Here is a 17,791-nt window from a genome sequence, read left to right as displayed (position 1 = left end):
CCAAATTTGACCCAGTAATGAAGCAGAATGTTGGTGGGGCAAAAGAATCCAAAATGAACTCATAAGCTGTGTCCGAATCGCTCACTCGTTCACTCATTCACTAATCCCTATACAGTGTATGGCAAGTGAGTGGCCTATCAGAGGGAGTGCTTCGGTGAGTGTACATCGGTTGTGGGTAAAAAGTAGTGAATGAATGTAGGGAAAGAAGTCAGACAACACTACAAAATGGCTGACACCGCTATAGACTCAATCGGCACAAAAATACTGGAAAAAACAGTGGAAGGGATCAAGACCTCAAAGTATTTCTCCATCATTTTAGGTTGCACCTCTGATTTGAGTCCTAAAGAATCAGTCTCCCATCCTCAAAGTACTGGAGGAGCTGAACCCTTTGAGGACTGCAGAAGACAATCCTACGATAACGAATAAAGGCAGTAACTGATGCTGTTAAGAGCACCAGATGCCATTGGCTTCTTTGGATATTTAGCTAAATTATTCAAACTCTTCTTAGCCTCCACCCATAGATGGGATATCCTCCTGAAACATGGCAAAACCACCCTGATAATATGGTCAGATACCAGGTGGGAAATCAGAATAGACAGCATACAGGCAGTAGGGTCAGAAAGACGAGTAAGACTGTACAACATTTGGCTATTACACTCAAGTTTGTGTATAATTATTTATTTTTGGTGTAATGTTTACTATTTATTTTATGAGTGTGTGTGGGGGCAACTGGCAACTGAAATAATTTTAGTTTTCATTTGTATTAAAATTACACAATCATCAATCACAATAACATTGACTTGTGAAACATATTTCATTATATAAAACAGTATTTACACATTTTACTCCCATTTGTTGTAGATGAATTTACAGACCCCTTGCAATTACACCACAGACCACTAGAGGTACAAGTACCCCTAGTTTAGATACACAAGTCTAGAAGGTCTAGAAGCCTATGAGTGGAAACATCAGATTCAGTACTTCTCACCAAGATATTTAGGAGCGTTTATCCTTAAAACGCAGGTTCAAACAACCATGCCACGTTCCAAGTCTCATTCTGATGCTCAGTTTGAACTGCAGCAGATCGTCTTGACCATGTCTATATGCCTAAATGCATTGAGCTGCTGCCATGTGATTAGCTGATTAGAAATTTGCTTTAACAAGCAGTTGGACAGGTGTACCTAATAAAGTGGCCGGAAAGTGTAACTACGGGTGCAATAACGAGCATGATGTTTTTCGATTTCCCCTTCTGCTTTGTTTGCCTGATTAGACTGATGTTTTGGTTTAGACCCACTGCCCGTCTTTTCACTTTTGCCTTTTGGATTAGGCCTTTACATGTTTACGGATTGGACTGCCATTTTGGTTCTGACTCTCTGCCTGCCTCCTGGTATCTGCCCTTAATAAACAACCACACGTGGATTCCAACTCCTTGTTACACTTATCAACAATTCTATTGAGCTTAGTAATGCAGTGGCAAATCAGAAGCAGTCATATTAACCATCACTGAATTTTGTTCAGACTAAAACTTCAAGCAAATTCCATTGATGAAACCGTCTATACCCCTGCTCCAAGGTATGCTTTATTGTCGTTATGCCAAGCCAGCAGAGGGAGCTCTTGCCTCTGCATGAACTGTGATTGCTTCATCTGCTACTACTTCCTGTTCGTGAACTATATATTCTAACGCAGGCCTTTCTCTGGCATGTAGCATTGTAGTTAGCATAAGCCTTTGTTTGTTCTAACCTTGTTTCCCCTGTTGAAATTCTCTGGACTTCCGCACAAGATGGCCGCCGACCTAGAGTCATTGCACAGGGTGGCTGCCAACCTAGAGCCCCACCCAAGCCACCACATCAGAGCCTTTAGCCACTGCGGATATTCAGCCACAGGTTTCAGCCACCACGGATGCCTCCCCAGTATTTCCAAGCATTGCAGATGCAGCATTTGATGACACCAGGATCAATCAATCAATAAATCAATAAATCAATAATTTTTATTTATATAGCGCTTTTAACAACACAGGTTGCATCAAAGCACTGTACAGTATAATGACAGGGATGTATAATGACAGGGATGTATAATGACGAGAGTGACCAATTTCTTATTAAATGCAGAGACGGTCTCTGTAGTCAATTCAACATTAAATCACTAGAAGTTAAGTGTCCCCAACCAAGCAAGCCAGAGGCGACAGCGGCAAGGAAACAAAACCCCATGCATACAGAATGGAGAAAAAAAAACCTTGGGAGAAACCAGACTCAGTTGGGGTCAGTTCTCCTCTGACCGGACGCCCAGCACTTAACCTCCAGTTCAATTTTAAACACAGCTGTGTCAGATAGTGTAAATGACTTAGTGTGTGCGTGTGTGTATCAGGATCTGGTGATTGGTCCACGGGCGCATCTAGGTTTTCTGGTCTCTGATGAACATAATCTCTGTGTGCTGATCCACCATCTAGTCTGGATACAAACTGTGAAAACAGATTGAGAAAGAGACAGGACTAATATTAGCGTAGATGCCATTCTTTTTACGATGTCACAAGTACATCGTATTTTAGGAGTAGTGTTCCCGGTTCCAGCAAATCTAAGTAATGCAGCCTAAAAATCCTTTAACGGATTTGAATAATAAAAAGTGTGTTGGTGTGTTACATGTAGGCTAAGTTAAAAAGATGTGTCTTTAATCTAGATTTAAACTGGCAGAGTGTGTCTGCTTCACGAACAGAGTTAGGGAGATTGTTCCAGAGTTTAGGTGCTAGATAGGAAAATGATCTGCCGCATGAGTTGTTTTTGATATTCTAGGTATTATCAAATGGCCAGAGTTTTGAGAACGCAGCGGACGTGCAGGACTATAATGTGATAAGAGCTCGCTCAAGTATTGAGGAGATAAACCATTCAGGGCTTTATAGGTAATTAATAAGATTTTAAAATCTATCCGATGTTTGATATGGAGCCAGTGCAGTGTTGACAGAACCGGGCTAATATGATCATACTTCCTAGTTCTAGTAAGGACTCTGGCTGCTGCGTTTTGGACTAGCTGAAGTTTGTTTATTAAGCGTGCAGAACAACCACCCAATAAAGCATTACAATAATCTAACCTCAAGGTCGTAAACGCATGAATTAATATTTCTGCATTAGAGGTTGAAAGCATAGGTCGTAATTTAGATATATTTTTAAGATGGAAAAACGCAGTTTTACAGATGCTAGAAACATGATTTTCGAAGGAAAGATTGTGGTCAAACAGCACACCTAGGTTCCTAACTGATGATGAAGAATTAACAGAGCAGCCATCAAGTGATAGGCTGTGTTCTAGATTATTATATGTGGGGTTTTTAGGTCCAATTATTAGCACCTGTTTTTTTTTAGAATTTAGCATTAGGAAGTTACTCATCATCCAGTTTTTTATATCGACTATGCATTCTGTTAGATTCTCAGTTTGGTGTGTATCACCAGGCTGCGCTGAAATATAGAGCTGAGTATCATCAGCATAGCAGTGAAAGCTAACACCATGACTCCTGATAATATCTCCCAGAGGTAACATGTACAGGTTGAAAAGTGACGGTCCTAGCACTGAGCCTTGAGGAACTCCATATTTCACTTGTGATTGATATGATACCTCCTCATTTAATGCTACAAACTGATAGCGGTCAGATAGATATGATTTAAACCATGCTAAGGCACTTCCTCTAATGCCAACATAGTTTTCTAGTCTATCCAAGAGAATGTTGTGATCGATAGTATCGAATGCTGCGCTAAGATCTAATAGCACTAATAACGAGATAAAACCATGATCAGATGATAGAAGCAGGTCATTAGTAACTCTGATGAGAGCAGTCTCAGTACTATGGCACGGTTTAAAAAAAAGGAATACCGTTGTGAGGATACTACCTTTTCTAGTATCTTTGACAGAAAAGGGAGATTAGAGATTGGTCAGTAATTTACAAAAAAGTAATTTAGTCTTTGGGATCAAGATGTGGTTTCTTAATAAGAGGCTTAACTACAGCCAGTTTGAAGGTTTTGGGAACATAACCTAATGACAATGATGAATTAATAATGTTCAAAATAGGATCTATGACTTCTGGAAGCAAATATTTTAATAGTTTAGATGGAATAGGGTCTAACATACATGTTGCTGGTTTAGATGATTTAACAAGTTTGTACAAGTCTTCTTCTCCTATAATAGAGAAAGAGTGTAATTTTTCCTTAGGGGATCTAAAGCTCACTAACTGATGTGAAACTGTAGTTGACGGCTGCATAGTTACAATTTTATCTCTGATGGTATCAATCGTAGAAGTAAAGAAATTCATGAACTCATTGCAGCTAATGTTAGCATCTGTTGACGTTTAATTTTTTGTTAATTTAGTTACTATACTGAATAAATACCGGGGGTTGTGTTTGTTTTCTTCTAAAGGGATGTGTGAGGGACCGAGAGGTCAAAGACAAGGACTATGGGATGACACCACTCACTGTTTGACGGCTCAATAATGTTCAGACGGAGACATAAGGTCCACCTCCTCTTGCAAAGTCGCCTGGAACCGTTCAGGAATTCTATAACTCTGGCGTTTCACCACAGCACCAGGCTTCAGCACTACATCATGCTCAATTAGGCGTGTAAAGCCGGGTATTCTGAAAATACTTTTGAAGTAAAGAGAGATTGTACCTGTGTTTTCTGGGAAGCTGTTAGATGATTAGCCCAAGATTTCCAGGAACTGGCTGTGGGAGATACTGCTCCTCTAATTCTTCCTCTACCATAAGCGAATCATGAGGACTGTGCTTTTTCAGAGCAGGGAACCCACTCTTTCAATAGGTTAACATGCAAAATACGACTGGAAAACTGACCAGGTATTCGGACTTCATATGTTGTAGGACCCAGGCGTTTCTTAATTTCATAAGGACCCTGCCATTTGGCTAACAGTTTACTCTCTTGACTGGGCAACATGACAAGTACCTTTCCCCGACCTCCAGATTTCTTTCTCGAGCCAGAGGATCATACCAGGTTTTCTGCTGTTCCTTGGCTTCTGCCAAATGATTCTGGGCCAAAGCAGTCATGTCCTGCAACTTTTCCCTCATTTGTATAACGTAGGAGACCACATTAGGGGATCTTTTCCAGAACCTCCCGCCCACATCTCCTGTAGCAAAGCTAACGGGCCCCTGATGTCATGGCCATACAACAATTCAAAAGGTGAAAACCCCGTAGAAGCCTGTGGGACTTCCCGATATGCAAATAGCAGGTAGGGCAACCATTGGTCCCAATCCCGACCAGTCTCACTGACAAACTTAAACATTTGTTTCAAAGTCTGATTGAATCTCAGTCAACCCATCGGTTTGAGGATGAAGGGGTGGCAGACTCTTGATTCCCAGTAGCTGGTAAACCTGCTTCAACAGGGTAGACATAAAGTTTGTTCCTGGTCAGTTAGAATTTCTGCAGGAAATCCTACCCTGGAAAATAACTGAACCAAGGACGTAGCTACTGATTTTGCCTTCACGGATTTTAATGAAATACCTCTGGGTATCTGGTGGCATAGTCAGTTATCACCAACATCAAAGCGGTTCCCAGAGCGACTCATCTGAGGACCAACAACATCCATTCCAAGTCTTTCAAATGGAGTACCAATAAGGGGAAGCGGTTGTAATGGTGCTGACGGACGCTTGAGAGAAATTCTGACAGACAGGACAGCTTTTACAAAAGTTAGCCACATCTACATTCAAACCAGGCCAGAAAAAATACTTTTTGATTCTCGCAGTTGTCTTGTTCTTAGGTGGCCAGCCCAAGGAATAGAGTGGCTAAGATGTAACACCCTCTCTCGAACACACTGTGGAACCACCAATTGTCTCTGGGCCCCGATTTCTCGATAGACAACCCCTTCATTATCACATACCTGGCTGCACCGTCCTTTAGCGGTCTTTCCCTTTCACCTGCAGCTCTAGCAAAGCACTCGGTGAGACTACAGTCTTCCTGCTGCAGCTGAATGATGTTAGTGGGTATCTGAAAGTTCACAGGCAAGTTAGAAAGTGTATTTTCAGGTACTGTACGAGCAGCATATTTTACCTTTTCTTGTCTCTTTTCCATTTTAGTCTTTCTCCTCTTTGGCACTCCAGCCTCAATCTCCTCATTGAAAAAGGCAAAGTGCTTAGTGTGTGCCCAATCTCCTCTGACTGGTTCGCCTTTGCTCGAGACCATCTGGCACTGCTGTACTGATTAACAACTCCAACAATACTGGTATATCCCGGCCCAGAATCACAGGGAAGACAAGTTATCAGTCACCCCCACCTCCACCAGATAGGTCTGGTCCCCTATCTTCACATAAACACTGGCGGTAGGTAACAATCTCGTCCCCATGCACACAGCAAATAGGTAATCTGCCCACTGTGCTAATTAAAGAGGCGGTATAAATTCTCTTCTCACAAAGTCTTGTCACTGCCGGTGTCAACCAAAGCAGTCAATTTCTCACCATTTATCTCTACATTTACAGTTCTCAGTGGAATTGGGGTCTTTTTGCCTCCCTCCCGGGTACTAGGCATAGCTGTGTAAACTGAGCTGATACCTTTGGACAATTTGGCTTTGTATGCCCTTCTTGGCCACACAGGTAACATATGGGAGGTCGTTTAGAAGCAAAATTTAAGTTAGGGCAGCACTTTTTCCCATATCTGCTTACCAGACCCCTCTACCTTCTTGGCAGTGAGGCACATCAGAAGAACAGCGATCATTGTAGTTTCAAGCCCACGGCTTATTTTTTTCCTCTGGCAGCAACAAACACCTCTGCCAAGGATGCTGCTTCCAGTGCTGTTCTGGGATCCCTTTCTCGAACCCACACCTGGAGTTCAGAAGACAACATTCTCAGATATTGCTCCAGAATGATTATTTCACTCACCTCCTCCATGTTTTCCTTTTAGGCTGGATCCACTTTGAAAAAAGAGTTCTTTGAGCCGGTTGTAAAGCTCTTTTGGGCTCTCTGTTGGATCTACTGTCAGGGAACGGAACTTTTGTCTGTAAGTTTCAACACTGACATCATATTTCTTTAAGATAGCACACTTCACTCTATCATAGTCAATAGATTCATTCAGATCCATGTTGACATAAGCGGCTCTTGCTTTACCAGTCAGTAGAGGATTAAATGCCAAACCCAATCAGTTCTGGTCCACCTACAGGCAATCAATTCTTTCGAAGGTAACTAAAAAATGTTCTACATCATCCGTGTCGCTCAGCTTCTCCAGTCGAGGTATCTGAGACAATGGTGGACCTATACTGCCCTCCACTGGATTACAACTTCGCTGAGGAACAGACACCTCAGAGTGTCCATCAGAAACTGCCAAATCCACATCAGGGCCCTCTTGGCCTGTATCAGGTAAGGGAAGATTTGGAGAGGAAGGATTAGGCGAGGTTCGTGCCTGGACCTTCAACTGCAAAAGACTGAACTGGTGCTGCAAAGCCTTAAAGCGAATCCTGAGCTGCCTGCTCCTGCTTTCTTGTGGCCTCTGGCCATCCATCTGCCATATGGGCCCAGTAAATTTGCCAACTCATTCACTGAGATATCCTGATCTCCAGTTGCCTTGCCCCTTTCAACTCCTTCCACCACAAAAGTCAATTTTTTCTTCCTCTTGCTCAGGGGAGGTGCTTTGGTATTCTTTCTTTAAGACGGCTCATAACAGTAACAAAACAGCCAGTGGGGCAAAAAAAAGAAATAAAACAGGTTGACTGGGGAATATCCCACTTCTGACACCTATGTGAGGACCGAGAGGTCAAAGACAAGGAACACCATCACCAGAAAAAAACCCTTTTAATTAAACTCAAGAAAGTAACTTTACACAACAAACCAGACAGACAGAAACAGACCAAAAACAAAAAGCCACCAAAAATGGACAACACAACAGCTTATAAAGAGAAAGATGGGCCCATTACAAATTAGAGGGAAATCAACAATACTTACATTTAACAAGATGAATCAAATCAAAAAGATAAACCTAGCACAAAGAAACACTAAATCATCCCCAAAGAACCTAACCCATAACCAAACAACAAATAGACAACTAAATATAAGATAAAATCAGTAATTTTTCCTTTCTTGCTCGTCCCCGGATCTCTCGAAAGTACGTCAGGAACCCGTTTGCCTTTAAATTCCCAGTTTCCACCGGACTCTAATTTCCATCACACCATAGTTGAAGTACTTGGGCCTGACAATCTCTGATGGTAATCAACTCAAAATAGAAAGTAAAGTAAATTCATACAAAGCAACTAATTTGTGTGCACTCCAAATCAGTAACAATGTATGTTATAAATGAAACCTGAAGTTATAAATCATGTATGCTTATGTGATTAAATGCAACTGACAAGAAAGTTAAACTAAACCATAAATAAACATGATTTACAAAATGTGGTGTGTGTGAAAAAGGTGATACGGGTATATTACCACTTCTAAAAGCCGTCACAGGATGAAAATAATCAGATCTTGCAATTTTTAATGCTTTTCTGTATGACAGCATACTCTCCCGCCAGGCAATACAAAATACTTCTAATTGAGTTTTTCTCCACCTGCGCTCCATTTTCCGGGCTGCTCTCTTTAGGGTGCGTGTGTTTTCATTATACCATGGAGTCAGATTGTTTTCTTTCATCTTTTTTAAGTGCAAAGGAGCAACTGTATCTAAAGTGCTAGAAAAAAGAGAGTGCATAGTTTCTGTTATATCATCAAGTTTTTGCGTCGTATTGGATGAGCTAAGGAATTGAGATAAGTCAGGAAGATTACTTAGAAAGCTTTCTTTTGTGGTGGAAGTGATGGTTCTACCATACTTGTAATAAGGTGCAGAGTTTACAGATTTAACTATACAGAGTTCACACAAGACTAGATAGTGATCTGAAATGTCATCACTTTGCTGCAGAACTTCAACCATTTTAACATCTATTCCATGTGACAGTATTAGGTCTAGAGTATGATTTCGACAATGAGTAGGTCCAAAGACATGTTGTCTAACCCCAACAGAGTTCAGAATGTCTAAGAAAGCTGATCCTAATGAGTCTTTTTCATTATCAACATGGATATTAAAATCGCCAACAATTAAGACTTTATCTGTGGCCAGTACTAACTCAGTTAGAAAATCAGCAAATTCTTTGATGAAATCTGTGCTGTGTCCTGGTGGCCTGTATACAGTAGCCAGTACAAACATGACAGAAGATTTATCACTAGCACATGATTCTGTAGATAATGTTATATGCAGCACCAAAACCTCAAATGAGTTATACTTAAAGCCTGCCCTCTGAGAAGTACTAAGAATATTGTTATAAATTGTAGCAACGCCTCCCCCTTTACCTTTTAAACGTGGCTCATTTTTATAGCAGTAATTTTGGGGGGTAGATTCATTTAGCGTAATATAATCATCTGGTTTTAGCCAGGTTTCTGTCAAACAAAGCAAATCTAGGTTCTGATCTTTGATCAAATCATATATATAAAGTGCTTTTGTGGAAAGTGATCTAATATTTAGCGAGCCAAGTTTTATCATTTGCTTATTTGAATTATAGGTAGTTTTAATTTGTTGGACATTAATTAAATTATTGCTTTTGATTAGGTTTGGACGTTCTCTGCATATTCTAATATGGGGAACAGACACAGTCTCTATAGTGTGATATCTAGGTGAAAGAGTCTCTATGTGCTGAGAATTAACTGCCTTCTGTGACGTGAGGCAGCTAGCAGACGGTCGGTTTAGCTGGTCTGTCTGCTTCCTGACCTGGGCACTAGTTGGTCATGTTGGAGCTATAAGACTATATGCCATATTTCTAGATAGAAGAGCAGCACCACCCCAAGAGGGATGAAGACCATCTCTTTTTAACAGGTCAGGTCTGCCCCAGAAACTCATCCAATTGTCTATAAAGCCTATGTTGTTCTCATGGACACCACTTAGACATCCAGCCATTGAGACCCAGCAGTCTGCTGTAAATCTCATCACCCCGGTAAGCAGGGAGGGGACCGGAGCATATTACATTGTCCGACATTGTGCTTGCAAATTCACACACCTCTTTAATATTATTTTTAGTGATCTCCAACTGGCGAAGTCGAACATCATTAGCGCCGATGTGAATAACAATCTTACGAAACTTACGTTTAGCATTAGCCAGCACTTTTAAATTTGACAAGATGTCAGACGCTCTGGCTCCCGGTAAGCATTGGACTACGGTGGCTGGTCTCCATTTTCACGTTCCGTACAATAGAATCGCCAATTACTAGAGCACTTTGATCAGGTTTCTCAGTGGGTGCGTCACTGAGTGGGGAGAACCTGTTTGATGTTCTGATCGGAACGGATGAGCGGTGTTTTGACCCGCGACTAGCCCGCCTGACGGTCACCCAATTGCCCTGCTGCACGGGCTCTGAGGCTGGAACCGAACAATGTACATGAGTCACTGTACTAGTCGCATCCAAAGCAGTATCTACAGCCCTCGCATTCTTACTGTCCTCAATTAAAGTTTGGATACGTGTCTCTAATTCTAAAACCTTCTCTGTCAGCCTAGCTATTTCCCTGCATTTATCACACGTGAATCCCTGATCGCTAACAGAGAAGGATAAACTATACATGTGACAGACGGTGCAAGTGACGATGCAGGGAGAAGCCATTTACTCATCGTAAGGATTCACTTACCACTCTTGTTTTGATGAGCTTGTGAAAACGGAGCGAACGAGCGCGAGGAACAAATGAACAGGAGCGGAAAAAGCCCACAATAGGCGCGAAAACGCGGGTGGGAGCGAAAGTGAATCGGCTAACGAGTACTAACTCACCGCCGAGTTTTAGATTAAAGCGAGCGAACTAACAGCTGTCTAATTAGTTAGATTAATTTGATAGTATCAACGATATCTAGACAGTTAAATTATATTTGATCGCTAGAGAAGAGGTGATAAATTGAAAAGCGAAGCTACACGGAGCTACAAACAAACCAACCTCTCAGCAGACAGGAGCAGTCAAGCCAGGATGTTCCAAGGTTCCAAGTTTGAGGCTGGTGTCCAGAAGGGTGGAAGATGAAAGGACTTTAGTTGTAGTTTACAACAACACAGAATTTCTTAGCAATTTGATCATTCTTTATATTTACAAAAAAAAAGTATTTTATATGCATATTTATATAATAACACGCATTTTTACTCTTAATGTTGTTTAAGCTTTTTTTGTTATTTGCATTGTTGTACTGCATCTCAATTTTCTTTGCAATTTAGACTGTCTTACTAAAACTTATTATATGCAACATTCATCCTCCACTGACTTTAATTGATAATGGCTGTGTTTATGTGACCAGCCCCTGATGTTCATTTATTAATATCAGCTAACACATGGAATGAATATGACACATACTAGTTAGATATTTCACAACTTAAGCCCTGAATATATAGATGCTTAAATTTTAAGCAGTGACATTGTCTCATAGAAACATTGTACGGTGCATTTGCAAAAATAATAATTTGTTATTATAACATCTTGTCACGTCTTTGGATTCTTGTTTTGTGTTTTCATGTTCTATGTGCTTTCCGTTCCTCTGTTAATTGTATCATTGTCTTCAGGTGTGTCTCATTAATGTAGTCAGTTACTTTGTGTATTTATTCCCTGTGTGTTTCAGTTCATTTTGCCCGGTCTTCTTTAGTATGGGGTTTTGTTTCTGCCTGTCTGCCTGCAACTATATTGTTTATTTTGTGTGTGTAGAAGATTAAAAGACTATTTATGTTATATTCTCGTCTGGCGCTCCTTAAATATACAACAAATGATGTCTAATCATTTACCTGCCTGTTTTTTAGTGTTTTGTGAAGTAGTCATTGAAAATCCCTCGTCCATGAAGAAAAAACTTTTACATTTATGGGTTGTAGATTGAGACAGTATATTGCACTAAACACACTAAGAGTGGTCTTGGGAAAGAAGCAGAGAGGAGCATGAACACACTGGCATGTGATGAGAAAAGAAGCTGGAATTCTGGGGACGCTCACTCTCTGTATCAATGAGAATAAAAAACACCAAAAAAACGTGTTTCAAAGTAGGCTTTATCTGAACATATGAAAATGTAAATGAGACTTGCAGCTCAGTAAAGCAGAGATACATCTGGTTTCAATTAGTTTATCATATGAACCAGCTGTTATCTTTTGGGACCTTTTACATTCCATTCCTTTCTTTCTAACAGTTTCTCTCTCGCTAATGTTTCTTTATAATATTCTGAATATTCTGAAAACTGAGTTGAGCAATGTCTTACAGCACTGAGATGTGCTTCACAGCTCTGCTCTTTCTTTCTCTTCATGAAGTTAACCATTGTTCCTTCTTTCTGAGCATTTGGTTCAGATTTGACCTCTTTTCCCAAACATCCTGTAGTGGTCGCCCAGTTCTTCCCTCCCCCTTTTTTTCTTCTCATGTTTCTCGTTTCTGGGCTGTTGCACAACAGCATTGTTTTCATCTTCGTTCTTCTGTCACAGACACATGCAGGTATGTAACAAGCTTTCTAGCTGATCTTTTAGCACTTACTGATTTGATTATGATTATTTGCATGCCACTTAATATGATCGTCACATCTAACATTTTGCTGAAGTGTAGACTTGTTTTTGAATAAATGTGGAGTATGGCTTGAAATTGACTGCAAGAGAATGGACTCAGTCTATGATGATATAGGAGGAAGGTTTTAAGCATCACTTCAGTGCTTTTGCAGCATTAATGTCCGACAGATAAGTCTAAAAAGTAGTGTCAGCTTCAAGCTAATAACATACTACTATTATTATCTGAAAGCATTCTAGAATAATACTGTTAATATAACAGTAACTTCGACTGTGATTTGTGCTGTAGTGATGGTGGAGGATCAACCAGAGGCCATTACCACCGTGACGGGCGGCAATAAACCTGTGCACCGCTTCCTTAGAGGACAACCCAAGAGCATTGGAGTGAGACACACAACACACACAAACCCAACTCAATGCTGCTCATTCTTCTATAATTAACATGTTGTTCAATGTTCATGCACTGCAGCAGAATCCAGAGCTAGTTGTCACTCTTTTACCCGAGTGAATGTGTCTCAGAAGACATTTAGTTTTCATACTTACTTTCTGTAGGGATATTCATCTCCACACGCTTTAACACACTTATACAGGGAGAATACACATAGACTTTCTTATACTTAAGAAGAAGAACAAGCATGTGTGTATTTTTGACTCAAAACTTCATAGATATTGCAGTGTGTAACAAACCGGTTTTCACCAGGTGTCTCTGTATTTGTCCATTGCGGTTTCCCTCCCAAAGTGAAAACTACCTGAGCAATATTGATATTGAATATTGATTTTTACTGATTTGTTTTGTCCATTTTCATATACCTTGTGTAAGGTTGTCCTAGTGATAATGGGTATAGGTCTGTTCATGTTTGCAATACCCATGAATGCAGAATCAGAAGCACCCATCTCAGAGGAGCAGTCCACCCCATACTGGCTTGGTTTCTGGGTATGTTCTCTTTTGTCTATATTTGCCTTGAAAGCCTTTAAGAGATTTACTAGCCATTACTAGCCTTGTGTTTCTCGACAATGAAGTCACTGCAAAAACAAAGAATGTGTGAAAAATGTATGGTGTCAGTAACCAAATAACTTCAGTTTAATTAACAGTAATAATTCTAACACTGTCGATGGGACAAAGCAACACTGCAAGACATAACAGAGAAATAACCAGAAAAATAGAGAAACAATTTATTCAAACTAACATCACCTTGAGCTGCAGTCACTGAATATCAATGAATTGAACTCCTTTCATAGTAAGTGAATGATCTTTTCAGTGCTGGTCCATGTCTCCACACATTTAGTCTCTTTTCTCTGATACGCTCAAGCCTTGTTCAGAGTTCAGTTAAAGCAGTAAGACCCAAGAAGCTGTGATTTACAGTAAATATATCTAAAGCTGTGAAATGCCTCTTAGCTGTTCTAAATTCACTGTAAACCACAGCTTCACAGGGTTCACTGCTTTTATAAAATGGTTACCACACAACACATTTGTTACTGTATTCAAATGTAAATGTAATAATTCCCCTGGAGGAAATAGTCCCTGACAGTGACAGTAAACAGCAATATGTGTAACATGCCTCATCTGATGTGTCTTATCATAAATCTTATCATCAATGTTTTTACTAAATGTACACTACATTTCTTGCAGTTCTTTGTCTGTGGTCTTCTGTATATACTGTCTGAGCGTAATCCCTCCAAAAAGATGGTAAGTGTCTGTATAGCCATGTTTCACTGCGTGAGAAAGTTCTCGTGTCCCACACCATGGTCTCTTTGTCGTGTTTCTGTTCCCATGTGCTCTGTTTGATCTTTCTGTCTCTGTATGATTATTGTCATTGGTTTTCAGGTACGTGTTATTCATTACTCTCAACAGTCCTCCTATTTATTTTGTGTTTGTCTCTGGTCTCTACATCCCTATGTGTGATCCTGCCTGTCCAACCAAAGGCCTATTTCTCTTGGATGTTGTCTAAATCTCTTAGTGAGCACTTCCACCTCACAGGTGTGGCATGTCAAGATGCTGATTAGACATCATGATTTTTGCACAGGTGTGACTTAATAAAAGGGCCACAATAAAAGACCAAGTTTTAATGTATTGGGTAGGTCTGGGGGAGCGTCCAAAAACCAGTCAGTAGTTGGTGTTGCCACCATTTGCTTTGTCTTCTTCGCATAGATTTGATCAGGTTTTTGATTGTGGCCTGTGAAATCTTGGTCCACTCCTCTTCGATGGCTGTGAAAGGTTGCTGTATACCTGCAGGAACTGGAACACGTTGTCCAGAACATCCCAAACATGCTCAATGGGTGACGTGTCTGGTGAGCATGCTGGCCATGCAAGAACTGGGATGGCCCCTTAAACCCCCTTACCCCTGTGCTGGAGGGAGGCAGTCATCCAGTGTCTGGGGAGCATCTGCTTCTGATTGAGAACACAGCCAGACCCAGAGCCCAGCCCATCATCACCCCTCCTACCTGCCTGCTCTTTGCCATGCCCTGTTACCATCACACATCCACTTCCTTGTCTTCCTTTCCTTTCCTTGAGTTCCCCTCTATGCCTCCCTTTGTGAGATTTGAAAACGGAGAAAAAAATGCTAACAACTAATTATTTACACTCAGTGTAAATAAATCCTCAGTTGATTTATATGTTGATTGCTCACAGATCACAGCCAGCCTTGCTCTGAGTATCATCTCAGTCATTGGAGTGGTGACTGCTGTGGCGGGCTTCTCCAGAACAATTGCTAATATCCATTACATGCACTTTTATCATGCAAGTGACAATCAAACAGAAGAGGAGGAACTTTATGCTGAACAACATTATGTGAGGATTTTTATTATTAATATTTAATTTTAAATGAAAAACATGGTTATAAGGAAGATAAATCCAGATAGGAGACTGATAGAGGGGTTTATTTTCAACCAATGAGAAAGTATGTATGTGCATTTTGTGTTTGAAAAGAAACTCTCATTTTGTCTCACAGATGACCATGACGAACATGGAGGTAGTGTTCATCTGCCACAGCTTGATAGGAGGCGTTCTGCTTGTGGCCATGGCCTTCTTCGCCCGGGCAGCGCTGCAGTCCAGCAGAACTCAGGTAACAGGGACCAGACAAGAAGAAAACCAAAATTCAAATAACAAAAATGAATGAAATAAACCACATTGCGAATTATATGAACATGTCAAATGTAGCATGTATACCAGCATTCATTTCTTTTAAAACATACTGTATGACTTTATATTGTTTAAATCATAGCATTCATTACTTAATTATATCTAACCTTTGTTAGTTGTGCTCATATTTCGTCTCTCCTTGGTTTCTACGAGTAAGCTAAGAAAATCAATAGTTGATGATTTTTTGCTTAGTACGAAGTCATGTAACAAGATAGCCCATCCCTGATCGCCCTGTTGGGTTTATTTTGTGCTCGTGACTGGCTGACTGTAGATCGTCTTCATTTGTGGATGAAGGCCGAATGTTGATGGATGATTTCCTCGTCTCTGCAGGCTGTGGTTGTAATGAGGAACCTGCCGTCAGCAGAGTGAACCAACCCAGATCATCTGAACATCCTCTGTGGTGCACATGAAGAGGAGCTGACGGCACATTACAGCAATCAGCGTTTAAACTGCATATATAATATGTATATTGTATCTAAATGCAGCAGAGCTGTAGTGTCTGTTTTCTGCAGAAACCATACCAGTGTTTTGAACTGAATCCTAAAATAAAAACACAGTGTAGGGACATTTATCACTTGTAAATGTATCAGTTATGTACAAACATCTAATAAACATAATCATTAACACTTTCTAAACACTTGTTAACACTTGTCTGGCACAAAACATTTTAGACACATTACTCTACATCTTCTGGACGACAACCCTCAATAAAAAGAGACGCCTTGAGACGCCTTGTGTGACGTTTGAGTTTTGTCTGAACTGATTATCAGACTGGAAGACTTCTTTCAGAAATTCCTAAACTTTAACATCTGCTGAATAATACGATCTAGTAAAAAAATATAGAATCAGAATCAACTTTATTGCCAGGTATGTTTACACATACGAGGAATTTGTTTTAGTGACAGAAGCTCTACAGTGCAACAGGATGACAAGACAAGACAGATATAAAGAGAATTATATACAAATACACAAAATATAAAAGGTGCAAAACAGCAAAAATACAATATATATTATAGACATTCAAGTGTAAGCATGAATTATGTTTGTGCAGTGTTGTGTGCAATCTGTATGTTAAATAAATAAGTGTCCTCAAGTGTTCAGGACATGGACTGCCTGGGGGAAGAAACTGTTCCTGTGTCTGGCTGTCCTGGTACTCAGTGCTCTGTAGCGGCGACCAGACGGCAACAGTTCGAATATGGAGTGTGCGGGATGTGAGGGGTCCAGAGTGATTTTCTTAACCCTTTTGTTTAATGTGGATAGGTACAGTTCTTGGAGAGTGGGGAGGGTTGTACCAATGATTCTCTCAGAAGTCCTGACTACCCTCTGTAGTCTTCTGAGGTCATGGTTGGTAGCTGAGCTGAACCAGACAGTTATGGAAGTGCAGAGGATGGATTGTATGATGGCCGAGTAGAACTGTTTCAGCACCTCCTGTGGCAGGTTGAACTTCCTCAGCTGACGAAGGAAGTACAATCTCTGCTGGGCCTTTTTAACAATGGAGTCGATGTGAGTGTCCCACTTCAGGTCCTGGGAGATTGTGGTGCCCAGGAACCTGAATGACTCCACTGTTACCACAGTGCTGTCCATGATGGTGAGTGGGCGGAGTGTAGGGGGGTTCCTCCTGAAGTCCACTATCATCTCCACTGTTTTGAGCGCGTTGAGCTCCTAGTTGTTCAGACTGCACCACTCAGCCAGCTCTTTGACCTCCTGTCTGTAAGCAGACTCGTCACCGTCCTGTATGAGGCCGATGACTGTGGTGTCGTCTGCAAACTTCAGGAGTTTGACAGAGGCGTCTTTAGAGGTGCAGTCATTGGTGTAGAGGGAGAAGAGCAGTGGGGAGAGGACACAACCCTGAGGGGCTCCAGTGCTGGTTGTGCGGGTGCTGGATGAGAATTTTCCCAGCCTCACTACCTGCTGTCTGTCTGTCAGGAAGCTGCTGATCCACTGACAGACGGAGGTGGGCACCGAGAGCTGGGTTAGTTTGGGGTGGAGGAGGTTTGGTATGATGGTGTTGAAGGCCGAACTGAAGTCCACAAACAGGATCCTCACATAAGTCCCTGGTCTGTCTAGGTGTTGCAGAGCATAATGCAGTCCCATATTGACTGCATCGTCCACTGACCTGTTAGATAGATAGATCAACTGAACAATTAAATTAGAGGTAGAGTTTTCAC

General features: G+C 41.0%; 1 protein-coding gene across 1 annotated transcript; it reads left to right on the top strand.

The window, feature by feature from the left end:
* The first annotated feature begins 12,259 nt into the window (after nt 1-12,259).
* si:ch1073-291c23.2 (uncharacterized protein LOC799862 homolog) lies at nt 12,260-16,351 on the top strand. The gene is made up of 7 exons (XM_043255221.1): nt 12,260-12,419; nt 12,774-12,868; nt 13,305-13,418; nt 14,115-14,171; nt 15,114-15,272; nt 15,433-15,546; nt 15,954-16,351. The coding sequence occupies exons 1-7, from the start codon at nt 12,347-12,349 to the stop codon at nt 15,990-15,992; spliced, it is 651 nt and encodes a 216-aa protein (XP_043111156.1). The 5' UTR covers nt 12,260-12,346; the 3' UTR covers nt 15,993-16,351.
* Nucleotides 16,352-17,791: the final 1,440 nt, after the last annotated feature.

The sequence above is a fragment of the Puntigrus tetrazona genome, chromosome 13 (assembly GCF_018831695.1).
Source record: "Puntigrus tetrazona isolate hp1 chromosome 13, ASM1883169v1, whole genome shotgun sequence".
Lineage (NCBI taxonomy): Eukaryota > Metazoa > Chordata > Actinopteri > Cypriniformes > Cyprinidae > Puntigrus > Puntigrus tetrazona.
Note: the sequence above shows the minus strand (reverse complement) of the source record. Positions and strands in the feature narration are given on the sequence as shown.

Coding starts and splice junctions, on each gene's coding strand:
- si:ch1073-291c23.2 (XM_043255221.1), top strand. CDS start 12,347: ATGTTTCTCGTTTCTGGGCTGTTGCACAACAGCATTGTTTTCATCTTC. Junction 15,273..15,432: donor TTTATGCTGAACAACATTAT/GTGAGGATTTTT, acceptor TTTGTCTCACAG/ATGACCATGACGAACATGGA. Junction 15,547..15,953: donor TGCAGTCCAGCAGAACTCAG/GTAACAGGGACC, acceptor TCGTCTCTGCAG/GCTGTGGTTGTAATGAGGAA.